General features: G+C 38.2%; 1 protein-coding gene across 1 annotated transcript in view; it reads right to left on the reverse strand.

The window, feature by feature from the left end:
* The window catches only part of LOC122787440 (4-hydroxyphenylpyruvate dioxygenase-like), a 705,402-nt gene that overhangs the window by 143,683 nt on the left and 544,310 nt on the right, over positions 1 to 17,409 (reverse strand). The window contains exon 10 of the mRNA XM_044054155.1: positions 9,026 to 9,188. Coding sequence (XP_043910090.1) covers positions 9,026 to 9,188 — 163 coding nt within the window. The remainder of the gene's footprint in view (positions 1 to 9,025; positions 9,189 to 17,409) is intronic.

Genomic DNA, 17,409 nt, shown 5'->3' on the forward strand with positions numbered 1-17,409 from the left:
GCATGTAAAAATCAGTTTCTATTTTCATAACCTATTGTTAACAAAGATCGCTTTCGTCCTTCTAGACTTCTTCAGGTCTGTGTACAAGAATCCTAAAAACCTATATAATTGTATAATTAGTTAGTATTGTTATTACCATCATTTTGAATAAAGTGGAAAAAAAGAGAACCAGAAAAAAATAAAAATAAAAAAAATATGTGTATGATGATGGAAACAAAATATACACTTGAATTTCAAATGATATAAAATGGTATTTAAAACCAGTTTGTAGAAAAAAATAAAATAAAATACAGTTAGTCATGTAAACCATGTGGCAATTTTCTAAGTTCCAGTGCACTTTTAATTGAACAGTAGTAGTTTAGTCCAGGCTTTCTAAAAGAGTTCAGCTTTAATTGCCACATGAGTTCATGTTTCTCCAGAATATTCGGGATGTCTCCTTCAAGATCACACATGTCTATGCGATCCAGGATCTGGAACTTAAAACCTGTGTGTCTTTTATGAAGAGAAAGGTGTTTGGCTAGTGCATTATTTTTACATCCAGAGCGGATTTCTGACAGATGACATGAAATCCTTCGCTTGAGTTTATTTACAGTCTTGCCCACATAGAATGCATCACATTCATTGCACTGTGCCCTGTAAATTACTTTTTTGTGTTAACAGTCACCGCCTGCACTGGTTTTAATGATCTTCTTTAAATAAGGGCAATAAAACTATCACCTTGCTGTATAAATATACAAAATGTACAATTAGTTTCACATCTTTTAGTGCTTTTCTCACATGGTTGAGGTTTAAATTCAACAGAATTCTAATATTCTAATAGACTGTAACACTAAAAAAGTAATTTACAGGGCACAGTGCAATGAATGTGATGCATTCTATGTGGGCAAGACTGTAAATAAATTCAAGCGAAGGATTTCATGTTATCTGTCAGAAATCTGCTCTGGATGTAAAAATAATGCACTAACCAAACACCTTTCTCTTCATAAAAGACACACAGGTTTTAAGTTCCAGATCCTGGATCGCATAGACATGGGTGATCTTGAAGGAGACATCCCGAATATTCTGGAGAAACATGAACTCATGTGGCAATTAAAGCTGAACTTTTAGAAAGCCTGGACTAAACTACTACTGTTCAATTAAAAGTGCACTGGAACTTAGAAAATTGCCACATTGTTTACATGACTAATTGTATTTTATTTTATTTTTTTCTACAAATTGGTTTTAAATACCATTTTAAATCATTTGAAATTTAAGTGTATATTTTGTTTCCATCATCATACACATATTTTTTTATTTTTTTCTGGTTCTCTTTTTTCCACTTTATTCAAAATGATGGTAATAACAATACTAACTAATTATACAATTATATAGGTTTTTAGGGTTCTTGTACACAGACCTGAAGAAGTCTAGAAGGAAGAAAGCGATCTTTGTTAACAATAGGTTATGAAAATAGAAACTGATTTTTACATGCAAAATGTATATATTTATATATAATTTTTGATCGCAAAATGAAATAAGGTTGATATATTTCCAGCCATGTAGTATATTGCCTTGTATAAAATCAGAGACTTAATAATCTACTTAATAATTTGGTTAAATAAGATGTACCATTAAAGTACATTAGGGCTATATATTATTATGACAGCTACTAGGTAGGGCAGGACCAACTCGAATGTCACACTGATGGGGAAGGGATGTGAATTTAACATGTGTACTAATAACACTTTGTTTTACAGCACAATAAACCACTCCCATGCCTGATAAAAATATATATATATTTAGAAAGCTTGTGAGGAAATTATTACTCTATTTTTGTTTTACTTGGATCGCTTGTCTGTGTACTTAATAAAGGATTTTCGACTGGAAACAGACTGCCTGCCTTGCTTGGATTACTTTCGAATACTTAGTAATGCTGCAGAATTATATATTTTCTATTATTACTTTTTGACTTGACGAGTTTACGTTCGCTACTTCTACTACTATTGTCTGATCTGATTAATATACAGTGATTAACTAGAAATATATGGACTGAAAATCTTCCACACAGAGAAGTTTCTTACACTGTTTTAAAATGTCATATGCAGACCATCTCAAGGCCCTATGCCTGTATTCTGTCTCCTACAGGTTTTTGAGGGAGATCTATGCCTGGACTTGGCATTGTCAGACTCCACTCTGATGGGCCTCCTGCATATCCACAAAACAAACAGCACCAGAATTACCCATTCTAACGACTTAAACCTTGCCTGTGATATAAATAGGATCTGCTGGAGAGACAGGTATGTATCCCAGAGACTATCCCGTTTCTGCAACAGGCTCCCCATCATGTGAAGCAGAGTTCCTCACTAACCCAGTTCAGGTGTAACTTGGACAATTGGATAGGGAACAGGAAATTCATCCCTGGCTTGGCACCTATGTCTTTAATTGACACAGGCAACCTGTAAATGGTTCATCTCTCAAGCCCCTGCTTGTAAATGTTTCATCTCTCAAGCACCTGCTTACACTTATCAAGGGTATCAGAACTTGTCAGAAATTTGGGATGTATGGCAAGGTTTAAAAAGGCCTTTGTGGTCATTAGCCTAGTAAACACCTATGAACCTATGAAATATTGAATTTGATGAAGGAGAAGGGTCCCGCAGATCACATTCTGATAAAGTCTCATTTGGGCACATAATTTGGGCACATAAAAAGTATGTATACCCTTTTTCAGTACTGATTCCTAAGGTTCTTGACATCTTAGCTACAATTTTCAATGAAGATGCTAGCTGCTGTACTGTAAGAGTACAGTTAGCTGCCATTTCTAATTTTCATATAGGAGTAAATAATTCATCTTTAGCATCCTCCAACTTTGCAAAGCTTTTCTCAGAGGGACTTTCCTACTTAGACCTCTGTTAAAAGATTGTGCTCCTCCTTGGGATTTAAACATTGTTTTGCAATGTTTGACTTTGAAAACTAGGTCAGAAGAGTATCAGAATTATAGGCACTGTCATCTAAACCTTTTTATTTGATTTTTTTTATAAGGATAGAGTATCTTTACAGATCAACTCTTCCTTTCTTCCTAAGGTGGTGTCAGAATCCAGTATTAATCAGGTTATCAATCATCCAGTCTTCTTTCCAAATTTCTTAAATAAAGGGGAATATATGTTACACCAATTGGATGTTCATAGACAATTGTTTTTATCTTCACATAACCAAAAAAGTGCTTCAGTGTCCTAGTTTGTAAATAATCCTCCTTCCCTGACAACCTGCTGGTCAGCTTTTATTCTCCCATTCCTAACAGATGCTGACATTTTACTCTTACTACTCAAACTATTTATTTCTCTTATATTTTTTCTTCACTTCTTCTTAAGTTGTTACTCCCATTATTTATATCCTTCTGTCTTTCTTTTGTGGAACGGCATGCCTTCAAGGAAGTCACCCTTGGTCTCCCCCCTTCCTTTCTTATTTTACCTTGCCTGAGACAGTTACAAAACACCTTTCATCTTCGAGCTACTATATATGCACAGTCAGCATAGGCTCAGTGCATTCAACTGTCTCTTTAGTGTGTGTTTATTTTTCAACAGAAGTGTCCCTGCAAGCAAATACATATGTATGTAACAGTGAAGTCTGCAGTTTGAACACCAGTCTGTGGGCTATATGTGTATGTAAATTAGACATATTATAGCAGCCTAAAACAAAGAACTTTGTCCACTATAATAGCTCCATTTTCTTAGACCACAGCAGTTCCTTTGATACTTTCCCCTTTAATTGTGCTCAGTTCATTGTTTTTAGCAGCCCACTGCCTCCCTTCCTTAAGTTTATTTCTTTTCTTCTGTAACCACTTTTGAGTTCTCAGGCAGTATTTTTCCAGAGCTGAACTACTGCATTCTGGCTAATTTTTTCGCATTGTTTTGCTGGTTTGTGGGGGTTGAGGTAGACTTTTGAATTTTGCATTGCAAAGTCCATATAAACCTCCTTACATTGCACAGTTTTTTGAACAGTCAAGTGCAGTTGTTTACTGTTATCACCATTAGTCAGGTGAAGGTGATACCAGACTAACTCTCCTACTAAAACTATGTTCTAAGAGCAACAAAATCAAAGGCATTCATCTTCTAGCACAGAGACCTTTTAAATTGCATTGTTCCTGTTACTTATCTATCACCATATCTGTGGTTGTTTACATTGTCAATGATTGTTTTCTCTGTCTCTTGACAAGTTTTCAACCTACTTCATTCACCCTCACTAATGCTTGGGCTAACTTCTCTTCCCTACCCTACCCCCAAATTCCACACACCCCGTTACTCTACATGTTTGCTTCCATATAACCACCCATATATTCCTCTAACCAATACTATCAATTCCTTCCAGTAGAAAAACAATCAATACAATTGCTGTTAATAGAAATTCCCATTGTAGTTTACCACCCAAGACGCTCTCTCAAATTGTCTTAATCCTTGCCTTCTGGTTGTATCTTTCGGCTTTTCCCAGTTAGGGGTCGCCACAGCGGAACTCCGGTCCGCTAATGATTGGCAGTAGATTTTTACGTACCGGCTTGCCAGGCCTGACGCACAGCCTTCAATGAAGGTACGCCCATTCACGCATGTCTCTACACAGAAGACGCTTTAGCTGAGAATCGAACAGAACAATGTCTTACTGTGAGGCGACAACGCTACCGCAGCACCACCACCGCTTAATCCTTGCCTTCTATAATTGTCATATTACATCCCTACAACCAACCCACTACTGTCCTAACATTTTATCTTAATTTACAACAAAGGTAAAACCCAAGTTAAATAAAATGTCCCTAAGTCAGATTATTTTTCTATTTTTACTCAATCTACTAGCCTTCATCACCAATTATCAAATCCACCTCCTTCAAATACTTAGCACTTCAACCAGTCCTTACAAAGGATATCAAAATCTACTCATAGTTCATAGTTTATTACTAAGCTAACTGCCCTTCCGAGCCATTTTAAGCCTAGCCAATTTTCTCTTGTGAGACTCAAACCCTGCACCTTGGGTTTGTAAGGCAAACACCTTAGCCATTAAGCCACCCTCCCAACCTGTCTTTGTTCGTAACACCCTATCTCTATAAACAAACCATGTTTGATTTGTTTTTCTATAAATATCTTCAAACTAAGCATCCAAATTTATAATCAAATATCAAAACAAGACCAAAATATAACTGGCCACACTCTTCCCTCTGTAAAATATCAATTGAAAAAATAGTGAAAATATTCACCCCAACCCTGGTCCCACTGTTCATAAAACCATCACTTCCAACCCTAAAATAAACCAGTCACCTAATACATTTCAGCAAAAAACAGAATCTAAACTCACCTTACTAATTATGAACCTAAGAATTATGTGCAAATAAATCCATGCCATACCCCCTGATGTAGTCATAGCTACTGAAACCTAGTTAAAAAAAGAAATAAAGGATAATGAGCTCAGCCCCTAGGATACAATATACACAGACATGACAGACAAAACAAGTGTGCAGGTGGTGTAGCAATTGTCTATAAATCATGTATAAAAATGCACTATTACCCTACTACCCAAATTTAACAATGCTGAACTACTAATAACACTCCTAAAAATCAACAATAGGAAAACTATATGTTTATTAGCACTTTATATACCACCAGGGAATAACGCTGATACTGCTGAAAGCATCCTGTATTGGATATCAAAACAAATTAACCATGAAACTATAATTCTTGGAGACTTAAATATAGACTGGCAATGCATTAGTTCCACTACTCCCCACTGAATCCATAAACTTGCAAGACTTTAGTCAATTAATAGTCACACCTACTAGAATCAATAAAACTTCAGGGAGACACTCAACATTAGATTGGATTCTTAGTATCAAATTAGACAAACTGACAAAAGTAGGCTGCCTCTCAGATAGCATATGTGACCACATGCCAATATATATTATTAGAACTCACCATAACCTAGATAAACATATTATCTATAATTAAATACAAAATACAACAAATTTCAGCAAAGATATTTTCAACGAAACACTAAAATATATATAACTAGAATGTACTTAGAACAATGTTGCTGGATACTGCCGTATTACACTTTAATAACATATTCTTACAGACCTTAAATACTCTAGCACAAGTATGTAATAAATGAGTAAAGTCCAACCCTGCACCATGGCTGACAAAGGAAACAAAAAAAATCATGATAAAAAGGATAAAGCCTGGAAAAATCAGTATAAAAACAGCACTCATAATGCCTTCCAGCAATTTAGATATCTTAGAAACCTTGCAAAACTCCATTTCAAACAGGATAAGAAAACATACTACACCAACCTAAAAGACAAACATGTAAACAACCCAAAACTTTTTTGGTCATCGCTAATCTACTCCACTCTGGGAAGGCCACTGGTCCCTCTCCAAAAACAGACAATACAACAGACTATCACCACACAGTTTAATTCCTACTTTATATAGTCAATATTATCTCTCTTAGACACTAACACATCTGCCCCCCTCACTCTACCACTGTCCAATCAAAACCACCCACAGGTTTTCAGATTTAGTCCAGTACCTACCTCGCTCGTAAGGAATTTGCTGCTTAAACTAAAAACTACTTCTGTAGCTGTATACCAGCTACCAACAAATTACCTAAAAATGGCTGCAGAGTTTATAGCCTTTCCATTGTCCATACTAATTAATAGGTCCATAGTAGAAAGATACATCACATCACGGTGCAAAAAATCCTACATCATACCACTGCACAAAGGCAGCACATCTATAGGGTTTGATAATTACAGACTGATAACTATTCTCTCCCCCTCTCCAAAATATTAGAAAAATGCATCCTTATGCAGCTGATGCAATATCTAACCTCAAATAACCTGCTCTCAGAAACACAGCATTGCTTTAGGCTCCAGCACAGCATGACTCCTTTTCCACTTTCTTTGAAAATCTTTATTATATTTTTTTCTGTCTGCATTCTTATACAGGTTTGTCTGGCTTTGATTTGATAAACTATTTCTTATGTTCACTGGTCTTTTCCCTTTTGTCCTGAATCTCTCACTTGATGACTGCACTATATGAATACTCTATTATTACCAGCTGCATGTGCATTTCTGCATCAAAAATACTGATCAGAGAGTAGAAACTTGGTATATGTAAATTTAATTTATATATTATTGTTCTGTTTTATACTGCCATTCTTAGTATTTGCATTGCACTCAAGTTATTTACTACTAACAATATTTAGAATCCACCATGGCTCCTTCATGATTACACCATTACCTCTGCCTTTACTGACTGTCCATAGAGTTTCAAAAATAACCTGACCTACTCAATCTAGCAACAGTAAACTAAACAGAAAAAAAAAAACATGTATTTATTAAACTAATCATTTTCCTCTGCTTTAAATGCATTCACAACATGGTATAAGTTTCTCCAAAATAAATATTAAAATCATTCAACTCCAGTTAAAAGATAACTAAATTAAGCAAAAATAAATCTTTCTATCCATGTAGCTAGCACTTCAGCAAAATATACTACTCAGGTTTCAATGTAGACTCAGTCACTTACAAGATTGCGAGAGGACATATTATTAAAAATTTGATAGATGATGATGTTTTATCAAGTAAGGGGATATAGGATTATTTGCTTATTTCTGACTAGACACCAAGTGATATATCCCATGGGGCTGTGGCAAGTAGCAAACCTTACTGCTCTAAATAAGCCAATACACTGTATTAGAAAAAGAGGTAAACTTCACAGAAATAACTGTGGCCTCTCACTGTATCAATAGTAGCAAAAGCGGGACTACTAGCAATCCTTGGGATTCAAAAAGGCTTACCACAGTATGGATGTCTTAACTCTGAAGATTTTTGTCAATGAGGTAAGCCTGTGTAAGTCATAGAACACTCTCATGTTGCACTGATAAACAGGCACCAGCCGTAGTGTGGACAGCACACTCACTGTGGTACCACATGCAAATGTGGCTGTCTGTGGAAGCAGGTAATGCTAGTTAGGCATGTACTCTCTCTTTAAAATTGCAGCAGCTTTGACATAATAATAGAATTATTTTGGCTGTGCGGAAGAAAAAGTGTACATCATCTTTTGATGGCAAACACCCATTCGCTCCACTGGTAGAAATTACAGCCTGTATCATTACTACAGATAAGTACTGCAAAAGTGTGTGTGTTTGTGTATGTGTGTGTGTCTGTGTTTGTGTGTGTAAGAGCATGCAAACTGGTGTACAGGTGAGTGGTTGTGTGCATGTGAGAGTGTCTATCGGATATTGTTTGCAGATGCCTGGATGTGTGTGCACGTGTGTGTGTGTGTGTGTGTGTGTGTGTGTGTGTGTGTGTGTGTGTCTGACGGATCTTCTTTGCAGATACCTGGATATGTGTATATGTGCTTGTGTGAATGTCTCAGAGTGTGTGTGTGTGTGTGTGTGTGTGTGTGTGTGTGTGTGTGTGTGTGTGTGTGTATGTTGGAAAGTGCATCTGTAACTGTGATGCATGACATGTAGGGGGAACACTAGTGTCTTCAGGACTGACACTGCAATGTTTGATTCAAAGAGATGGTAATTAACTGCTAATGAGGTGTTTCTTGTTGTGTCTTTACCATGTCTATGAAACAATGATTATCTGTATCATGCTAATTGTCAGTCCCCAGTTAGCCAGCTAGAGTTGGTAGCAATAACCTGAATCCCACAGAATTTGCACTGCATACAATAATCAGTATATTCAAGTCAAATGTGCAGCTTTATGAACCCAGAATAAACAAAATCAGGTACTGTATTTAAAAGCATTAATAATTAATTGTCAGCACTAACACACAGAGATGCAAAATATTTCAGTGAAGTGTGTCTTCAAGCATGTTGCATATGTATGTTAACAGCATTGAGAAACTGGCTATAAATAAAAGGCAGGACCACATAACTCTCACGTATGTCTTCCAGAGACCATAGATTAGGATATGTTTATAGGTTGTTTATGAAACTGACTGTTTCACATTATTATTGTGATTTGTAAATACAGCATTAGCTCACCACTGTATACCTGTATTTGGGATTTCTTTTTTCCTGCAGCAGGCTCATTGATTGGCATCTTAATGGTCTCTTCATAGTTTGTCACCACAATGGAGCGGAGGGAGCTGTAGCTGGTATGTATCTGTTTGTCATCCACTGACCAAAACCGATGGAAAAACAGACATTTCTGGTACCTGTAGATTAAGAAAGCATGAATCTTTTTATATGCTTAGTGTATTGACTGATCAGACACATTTGGGGCATAATTTTTTCTCTTTTCAGATGACCACTGTTTTTTGTTTGGAAACAACCATGTGGACTGCATCTATCTTTAGACTGCATTCAATACATAGCTGCAGTTACATTACAGAACATATGTAAATGAGTAACCAACATTCCACCACGGACAGACAGTATATCACTAACAAGAACATAACTGTGGAAAAATACTGAAGTCAACATATTTTGTATTCTGTATTTAAAGGGTTAAGCAGAAAAATGTTCACTGCGTGCAAACTGAAATGTTCTGGAAAATGTTGATCACTGAGGAATGCAGGAGTTAATCTTAAACCACTGATAAGGAAGTTAATGGTGCAAGAATAACTGTGGTACTGGCTGGTAAAAACAAGTAATCAAACTATCAATTTTAATGAATGTTCTGTGTGCTACGTGTATGTACGTGCAGGAGGGTCTATATAAGGAGAACTCAAAGTACAAGTAGCCAGACTGCTGGCATATTACTATCATGTAGCAGATCTCCATGCATGTAAAATTAAAGCTGTTTTACTTGCTTACAAGAACTTGGTGTGATTCTTCCAGAATATGTTAGAAGAGTAAAATCTTTCGACATAACTGGCGTAGCGTTAGGGCGGCCCTGCACGCGAATCGAACAAAGAGAGGCTGAAAACCTGCGCGGGAGAGAGATCAGGCTCTCCTCGAATGAAAGACCTCCAACTGAAACAGGTTGAAATTAGAGGCCAGTCACTCTTTCCAGATTCAATCCGTGAGGTGGCAGAAACAGGGCGGAGGAATCACAAAGGTAAGCAAAAGAAAAGCTATTTTTTGTTGTTTCTGATTGGAATTTTTGTCTAAATTTTAAGGGACTAGTCAAGGGAGAAATTGAATTTTCTCAAAGTATAAGGGTATATGTGAATAGATTCCATATACAAGAGATCTCAGGAACAGGAATAGTTTCTCGTAAGAGAAATGGGAACAGGAACCAGTTAAGCCAAAGGCGACAAAACTGAAGATGAAAAGTTTATGTTTGATTTACACCCAAAGAATGTAAAGTATTTAGATAAATGGAAAAAGGAACATGGGTTTAGTGGATGTTTAAATAAGTCAGAATGTCAAAATCTAGTAAGATTACTGCAAACAGGCAGGAAATAAGACAAGGAAGCAAAAGAAGGTAGGGATTCCCAGGCACAGAAATGGCTGGAGGAAGCAAATAAAAACATAAGGAACAAAATTTGAAAAAGGGTGTGGTAATTCAAGTGAAAAAGATGTGTACTTTGTTCAAAAGGAAGATAATGAAACTTCCATAGTCAGTCGTAGTCACCAGAATCCCTCGGCCCCTCCCATCCAGTATCCAGACCCTGCACAGGTTATTGAGGTGCCCCGACCAGGACCCACCGCAATACCAGGCTTCGTGAGTGTCCCCCACGTATTATATTACAGAGAGAGCCTGGCAACACTCTTGACTTACATGGAAGTATTAGGAGAGAAGGGGACTGGAAAATTAAGGAGAAGGTAGATCAGGAAGGAGAGGAATACCCACTGATAGAAGTGGCAAATCCTCAAGCAGGCAGAAGGCGAGGGTCCTACCATATTGGTCTACCGACCGTGGACCCGTGATGATATCCTAAAAGCGGTAGAGGGATTCCCCATCCAAAAGTAGATATCGTAAATTCCTACAGACGTAGGCCGCATGAGAATGAGTTATAGATTAAACGCTGTAGAATTTGAACAAGTAATAAGGCAAATCCTAGGACCTGATTGGCACCTTATTTGCGGAACTTGGGACCTCCTGCTACCAGAGGAAGGGGGAGCCTTGCCGTTAACTCCGAAGTGTGTAGAACCAGAATAAAGACTCTCCTAGATAAAATAGAAGAACATTGGAAGCCCAAAGCAGATTGGACTTGCATTAATCAATGCGTTCAATCAGATGACGAAACCGTAGACAATTATCTACATCGTCTCACACAATGTTTTGATGCTCATAGTGGGTTGATTAAGGCAGAAAATCAGGCAAATGACTCGCCCTATGAACAGCAACTGAAAAATGCATTCCTAAAGGGCTGCAAGACAGCCATTGGTAACTTTATACAAAAGCATATGATCACACACAGGACAGCGCGTCTACAGCCCCTTATGGATTATGCTAGACATGCTGAGAAATACCTGAAGGAAAAAAAAAAATAAAAAAGCCCAGACTTTTATATGGTTAGAATTATCCACCTTACCTTTTGGACCAAGGGTTTCATTGCATATGCAAAACGTTTTTGTCTATCCTGCATAGTATGTGCTAAATACCACGGGAGGGTCAGAGTTGCTCCGGCATCATTTCCAACACCCCCCTATCCTTTTCATACAATATGTATGGACTTCATCGAATTGACCCCGGCACAACTAAAGAAGTTTGTGTTAGTAATAGTAGATGCATTTACTAAGTGGGTTGAGGCTTTTCCGGTGACACATCCGGATGCTCAATCAGTGGCTAAAATTTTGGTCAATCACATCGTCCGCACTTTGGACTTCCTACACGCATCTACTCTGACAACGGCACGCATTTTGTCAATCAGATCATACAGAAACTGTCTACAGTTTTCCAAATTGAATTGAAACACCATTGTGCCTACCACCCACAGTCAGCAGGGTTGGTGGAACGCCATAACGGCATTCTAAAAGGCAAGTTGAGAAAACTCATGGCGAGACACATCAGTCTTGGATTACCTGTCTACCTCTAGCCCTCCTTTCCATGCACAACTCCCACCTCAAAAGGAGTCACCCCATTTGAGTTGTTGTATGGGAGACCTTATTACGTCCGCAGTGGCAAAACTTGTTGCCTGCGGAACGTGAGGGGTGAGGAGATAGCTGAGTACATGAGGAAAATGCTGACCAATACTAACAGCTGTTTAACGAATGATTGTTTTTCAGGTTCAAGAGACGACAAGATCACGGAAATCAGACCCGGCGAGTGGGTCTGGATCAAAATAATAAAACGCAAGAATTGGGCATCCCCCAAATGGGAGGGCCCCTACCAGGTGCTAATCGCAACTCCAACAGCAGTTCGGATTAAAGAAAGGTCCTCATGGATCCACCTAACGCATTGCAAAATCATAAAACATTTTAAGTTAAAGACCTGAGTTCCCCTGAGGAACAAACAGACAGCAGCAATCATGAAGGACAATGAGAATAAGAGAAAATGGTTCTATTGCAATGTTTTATTGTTTATAACTATTGTGATTGTAATATTTCTGTTTTGGACATTTCTGTCTTTTAATGAAGCTAGCCATTCAAAAAGAGACAAACACACCAGCTGGCATCCAAACTTTAATACATATCAAGCGATTAAATATGCATATGCATCCTCAATGAATGTCTCAAATTGTTGGGTATGTACTGCAATACCTACTGTACACAGTGGCTTAATGTTAGGGACAGCCCTCTGGGAATAAATGATACTTGGAATAGTTTGTTGTTTGAAACCACAGAAGTACCACTGAGAGACAAGGTGGCACTGCCTCTTCTGGGGCCAAAATGGAACAGTGTGTTTTCAAAAGATTGGGAAAGTTAAGGTGGGGCTGAGCCAATGTAATTTGACAATAGTTCATAATTGTACCCTAGAAGGGCAGTGTGAGACCAAGTTTGGAGCTATAAAAAGACATCAATGTAAATGATATTAGTTTTGTTGAAAAATGCTGTATGTATATGGCCTGTTATTTAAGGGCTAAAGCCAAATGGGAGTTATGAATTTGCAACCAATATTACCATCAAAACAAATGATTGTTATTTTATTTGTGGTAGGAAAGCATATAAATGGTTACCATATGGCTGGTCAGGAAGTTGTTTTTGGGATATCTGATACCAGCTATCAGGCACGCAAATGCGTTGCCTCAAGGTAAAATCTGAAATGCACGTTCTCTTAATAAACCTATTAATCCCGTAGGTAACATTGATCGTCATGGATTTATCACCATGACTTGGCACACGTCAGCAGCAAAGGACTCTCACATATGGACCTAGGCGATGATGTAATTGCTTGGGCTGGTATTTTGCCAGCATATGGGACAGTAAAATCCATCTGGGAACTGAGAAAACTGTCAAAACTGTTAGAGACTCTGAGTAATGCGACATTTTCAGCGCTAGAATTGGTGACGGACGAATTAACGGCGATGAGAACAGTAGTGTTGCAGAACCGTATGGCGCCGATTTCACCCTAGCGGCGAAAGGAGGTACTTGCGAGGAGTGCTGCTCGTTCATCCCTGATAACGAGCACGCGATTCAGAGCCACCTTGAAATAATTCAACAAGTTTCTGAACTGACTAAACCTGGTCCAAACCCCTTGACTGACTTTTTCAAAACCTGTTTGGAAACTGGGGTTCTGTGTTGATGAACATTTTAATTGCTGTATGTGTTGGTGCAATCATATTTTTGCTGCTTGGCTGCTGTTGCATACCATGTATCAAAATGATAATATCGAAGGTTATCTCTGCCAATGCTACAAAAGCATATTTCTCTGATTATGAGAAGGTATACAACGTATCTGGGATTGTGTAAAATAAACAGTATACAAAATGTTGTAAGGGGGGAAATGTGGAAAAATACTGAAGTCAACTTATTTTGTATTCTGTATTTATAGGGTTAAGCAGAAAAATGTTCACTCGTGCAAACTGAAATGTTCTGGAAAATGTTGATCACTGAGGAATGCAGGAGTTAATCTTAAACCACTGATAAGGAAGTTAATGGTGCAAGAATAACTGTGGTACTGGCTGGTAAAAACAAGTAATCAAACTATCAATTTTAATGAATGTTCTGTGTGCTACGTGTATGTACGTGCAGGAGGGTCTATATAAGGAGAACTCAAAGTACAAGTAGCCAGACTGCTGGCATATTACTATCATGTAGCAGATCTCCATGCATGTAAAATTAAAGCTGTTTTACTTGCTTACAAGAACTTGGTGTGATTCTTCCAGAATATGTTAGAAGAGTAAAATCTTTCGACAATAACCAAGAGATAAAATGAAGGATACACAAACACAATGACTGAAAACCAAAATAAAATTCACTTTTTAATATTTAAAAGGTTAGTGCTTTCATGACCCAAACAGTCGCTTCATCAGACCATTTAAAAATGTTAAAACAAAATATGATAAATGCTCAATAACATACAATTTAAAAATAGAATTCAAACATCCTACATCCAATCACCTCAAGGTGTTAAAAATTTAAATGAATAATTAGTATCTAGGTAATATGAGGTGTGTATTCATAATTAAAGAAATAACAGCATAAGGAAAGAAAAAAACGCTATTTAACCAAAGCCCCAATTATCTAAAATTGCAGGAGTTCAAAACAGGTTTCAGTGACATCATGCCATTGAGACCAAGTCCTCTGTCTGATCTAAACCTAATGATGCATCATAATTCATATTTTTCAGTAGTGTTGCCAAGATCACCTAACCAAGAGTTCTTATATAATTTCTCAATAACTAAAAATTTAAACATATGTAAAATACCTCACTATCTACATGTTGGCCAGAGCATTCGTATTATTGTGACTGCAGATACTCTACATATGTTCTCTGATAAGTTCCTCTCTTGGTTTCGCCTATATGAATAGATGCACAAGTCGTGCAATATGCTGAGTAAACCAGGTCTCTAGAATTGCAATCAGCTCTTACTCTAAATTCATATCTTTTTTTGTTTCAAATCCAACAGCAGCTGTTTGTCTCCCTTGGTGTGTAATCATCCTACTGTAAGGTTTTGCATTCAAGTAATCCAAACCATCCTTCAGGTCAAGCAGGTCTCTGCCCCCCATATCAAGCAGTAGAAATTTCAGTTTTTTCTCTTGAGCACTGGGCACCCACAGACACTTGTCCTGCAACTAAAAAGACTAAATACTAATTAATCCAAACCATCCTTCAGGTCAAGCAGGTCTCTGCCCCCCATATCAAGCAGTAGAAATTTCATTTTTTTCTCTTGAGCACTGGGCACCCACAGACACTTGTCCTGCAACTAAAAAGACTAAATACTAATTAATCCAAACCATCCTTCAGGTCAAGCAGGTCTCTGCCCCCATATCAAGCAGTAGAAATTTCAGTTGTTTCTCTTGAGCACTGGGCACCCACAGACACTTGTCCTGCAACTAAAAGACTAAATACTAATTAATCCAAACCATCCTTCAGGTCAAGCAGGTCTCTGCCCCCCATATCAAGCAGTAGAAATTTCAGTTTTTTCTCTTGAGCAATGGGCACCCACAGACACTTGTCCTGCAACTAAAAAGACTAAATACTAATTAATCCAAACCATCCTTCAGGTCAAGCAGGTCTCTGCCCCCCATATCAAGCAGTAGAAATTTCAGTTTTTTCTCTTGAGCACTGGGCACCCACAGACACTTGTCCTGCAACTAAAAAGACTAAATACTAATTAATCCAAACCATCCTTCAGGTCAAGCAGGTCTCTGCCCCCCATATCAAGCAGTAGAAATTTCAGTTTTTTTCTCTTGAGCACTGGGCACCCACAGACACTTGTCCTGCAACTAAAAAGACTAAATACTAATTAATCCAAACCATCCTTCAGGTCAAGCAGGTCTCTGCCCCCCATATCAAGCAGTAGAAATTTCAGTTTTTTCTCTTGAGCACTGGGCACCCACAGACACTTGTCCTGCAACTAAAAAGACTAAATACTAATTAATCCAAACCATCCTTCAGGTCAAGCAGGTCTCTGCCCCCCCATATCAAGCAGTAGAAATTTCAGTTTTTTCTCTTGAGCAATGGGCACCCACAGACACTTGTCCTGCAACTAAAAGACTAAATACTAATTAATCCAAACCATCCTTCAGGTCAAGCAGGTCTCTGCCCCCATATCAAGCAGTGGAAATTTCATTTTTTCTCTTGAGCACTGGGCACCCACAGACACTTGTCCTGCAACTAAAAAGACTAAATACTAATTAATCCAAACCATCCTTCAGGTCAGGCATGTCTCTGCCCCCCATATCAAGCAGTAGAAATTTCAGTTTTTTCTCTTGAGCACTGGGCACCCACAGACACTTGTCCTGCAACTAAAAAGACTAAATACTAATTAATCCAAACCATCCTTCAGGTCAAGCAGTTCTCTGCTCCCCCATATCAAGCAGTAGAAATTTCAGTTTTTTCTCTTGAGCACTGGGCACCCACAGACACTTGTCCTGCAACTAAAAAGACTAAATACTAATTAATCCAAACCATCCTTCAGGTCAAGCAGGTCTCTGCCCCCCATATCAAGCAGTAGAAATTTCAGTTTTTTCTCTTGAGCAATGGGCACCCACAGACACTTGTCCTGCAACTAAAAAGACTAAATACTAATTAATCCAAACCATCTTTCAGGTCAAGCAGGTCTCTGCCCCCCATATCAAGCAGTAGAAATTTCATTTGTTTCTCTTGAGCACTGGGCACCCACAGACACTTGTCGTGCAACTAAAAAGACTAAATACTAATTAATCCAAACCATCCTTCAGGTCAAGCAGGTCTCTGCCCCCCATATCAAGCAGTAGAAATTTCAGTTTTTCTCTTGAGCACTGGGCACCCACAGACACTTGTCCTGCAACTAAAAAGACTAAATACTAATTAATCCAAACCATCCTTCAGGTCAAGCAGGTCTCTGCCCCCCATATCAAGCAGTAGAAATTTCAGTTTTTTCTCTTGAGCAATGGGCACCCACAGACACTTGTCCTGCAACTAAAAAGACTAAATACTAATTAATCCAAACCATCCTTCAGGTCAAGCAGGTCTCTGCCCCCCATATCAAGCAGTAGAATTTTCATTTTTTTCTCTTGAGCACTGGGCACCCACAGACACTTGTCCTGCAACTAAGAAGACTTAATACTAATTAATCCAAACCATCCTTCAGGTCAGGCAGGTCTCTGCCCCCCATATCAAGCAGTAGAAATTTCAGTTTTTTCTCTTGAGCACTGGGCACCCACAGACACTTGTCCTGCAACTGAAAAGACTAAATACTAATTAATCCAAACCATCCTTCAGGTCAAGCAGGTCTCTGCCCCCCATATCAAGCAGTAGAAATTTCAGTTACTTCTCTTGAGCACTGGGCACCCACAGACACTTGTCCTGCAACTAAAAAGACTAAATACTAATTAATCCAAACCATCCTTCAGGTCAGGCAGGTCTCTGCCCCCCCATATCAAGCAGTAGAAATTTCA

Source organism: Protopterus annectens, chromosome 13.part0, assembly GCF_019279795.1.
Source record: "Protopterus annectens isolate FY-2018-M chromosome 13.part0, PAN1.0, whole genome shotgun sequence".
Taxonomy (NCBI): Eukaryota; Metazoa; Chordata; order Ceratodontiformes; family Protopteridae; genus Protopterus; species Protopterus annectens.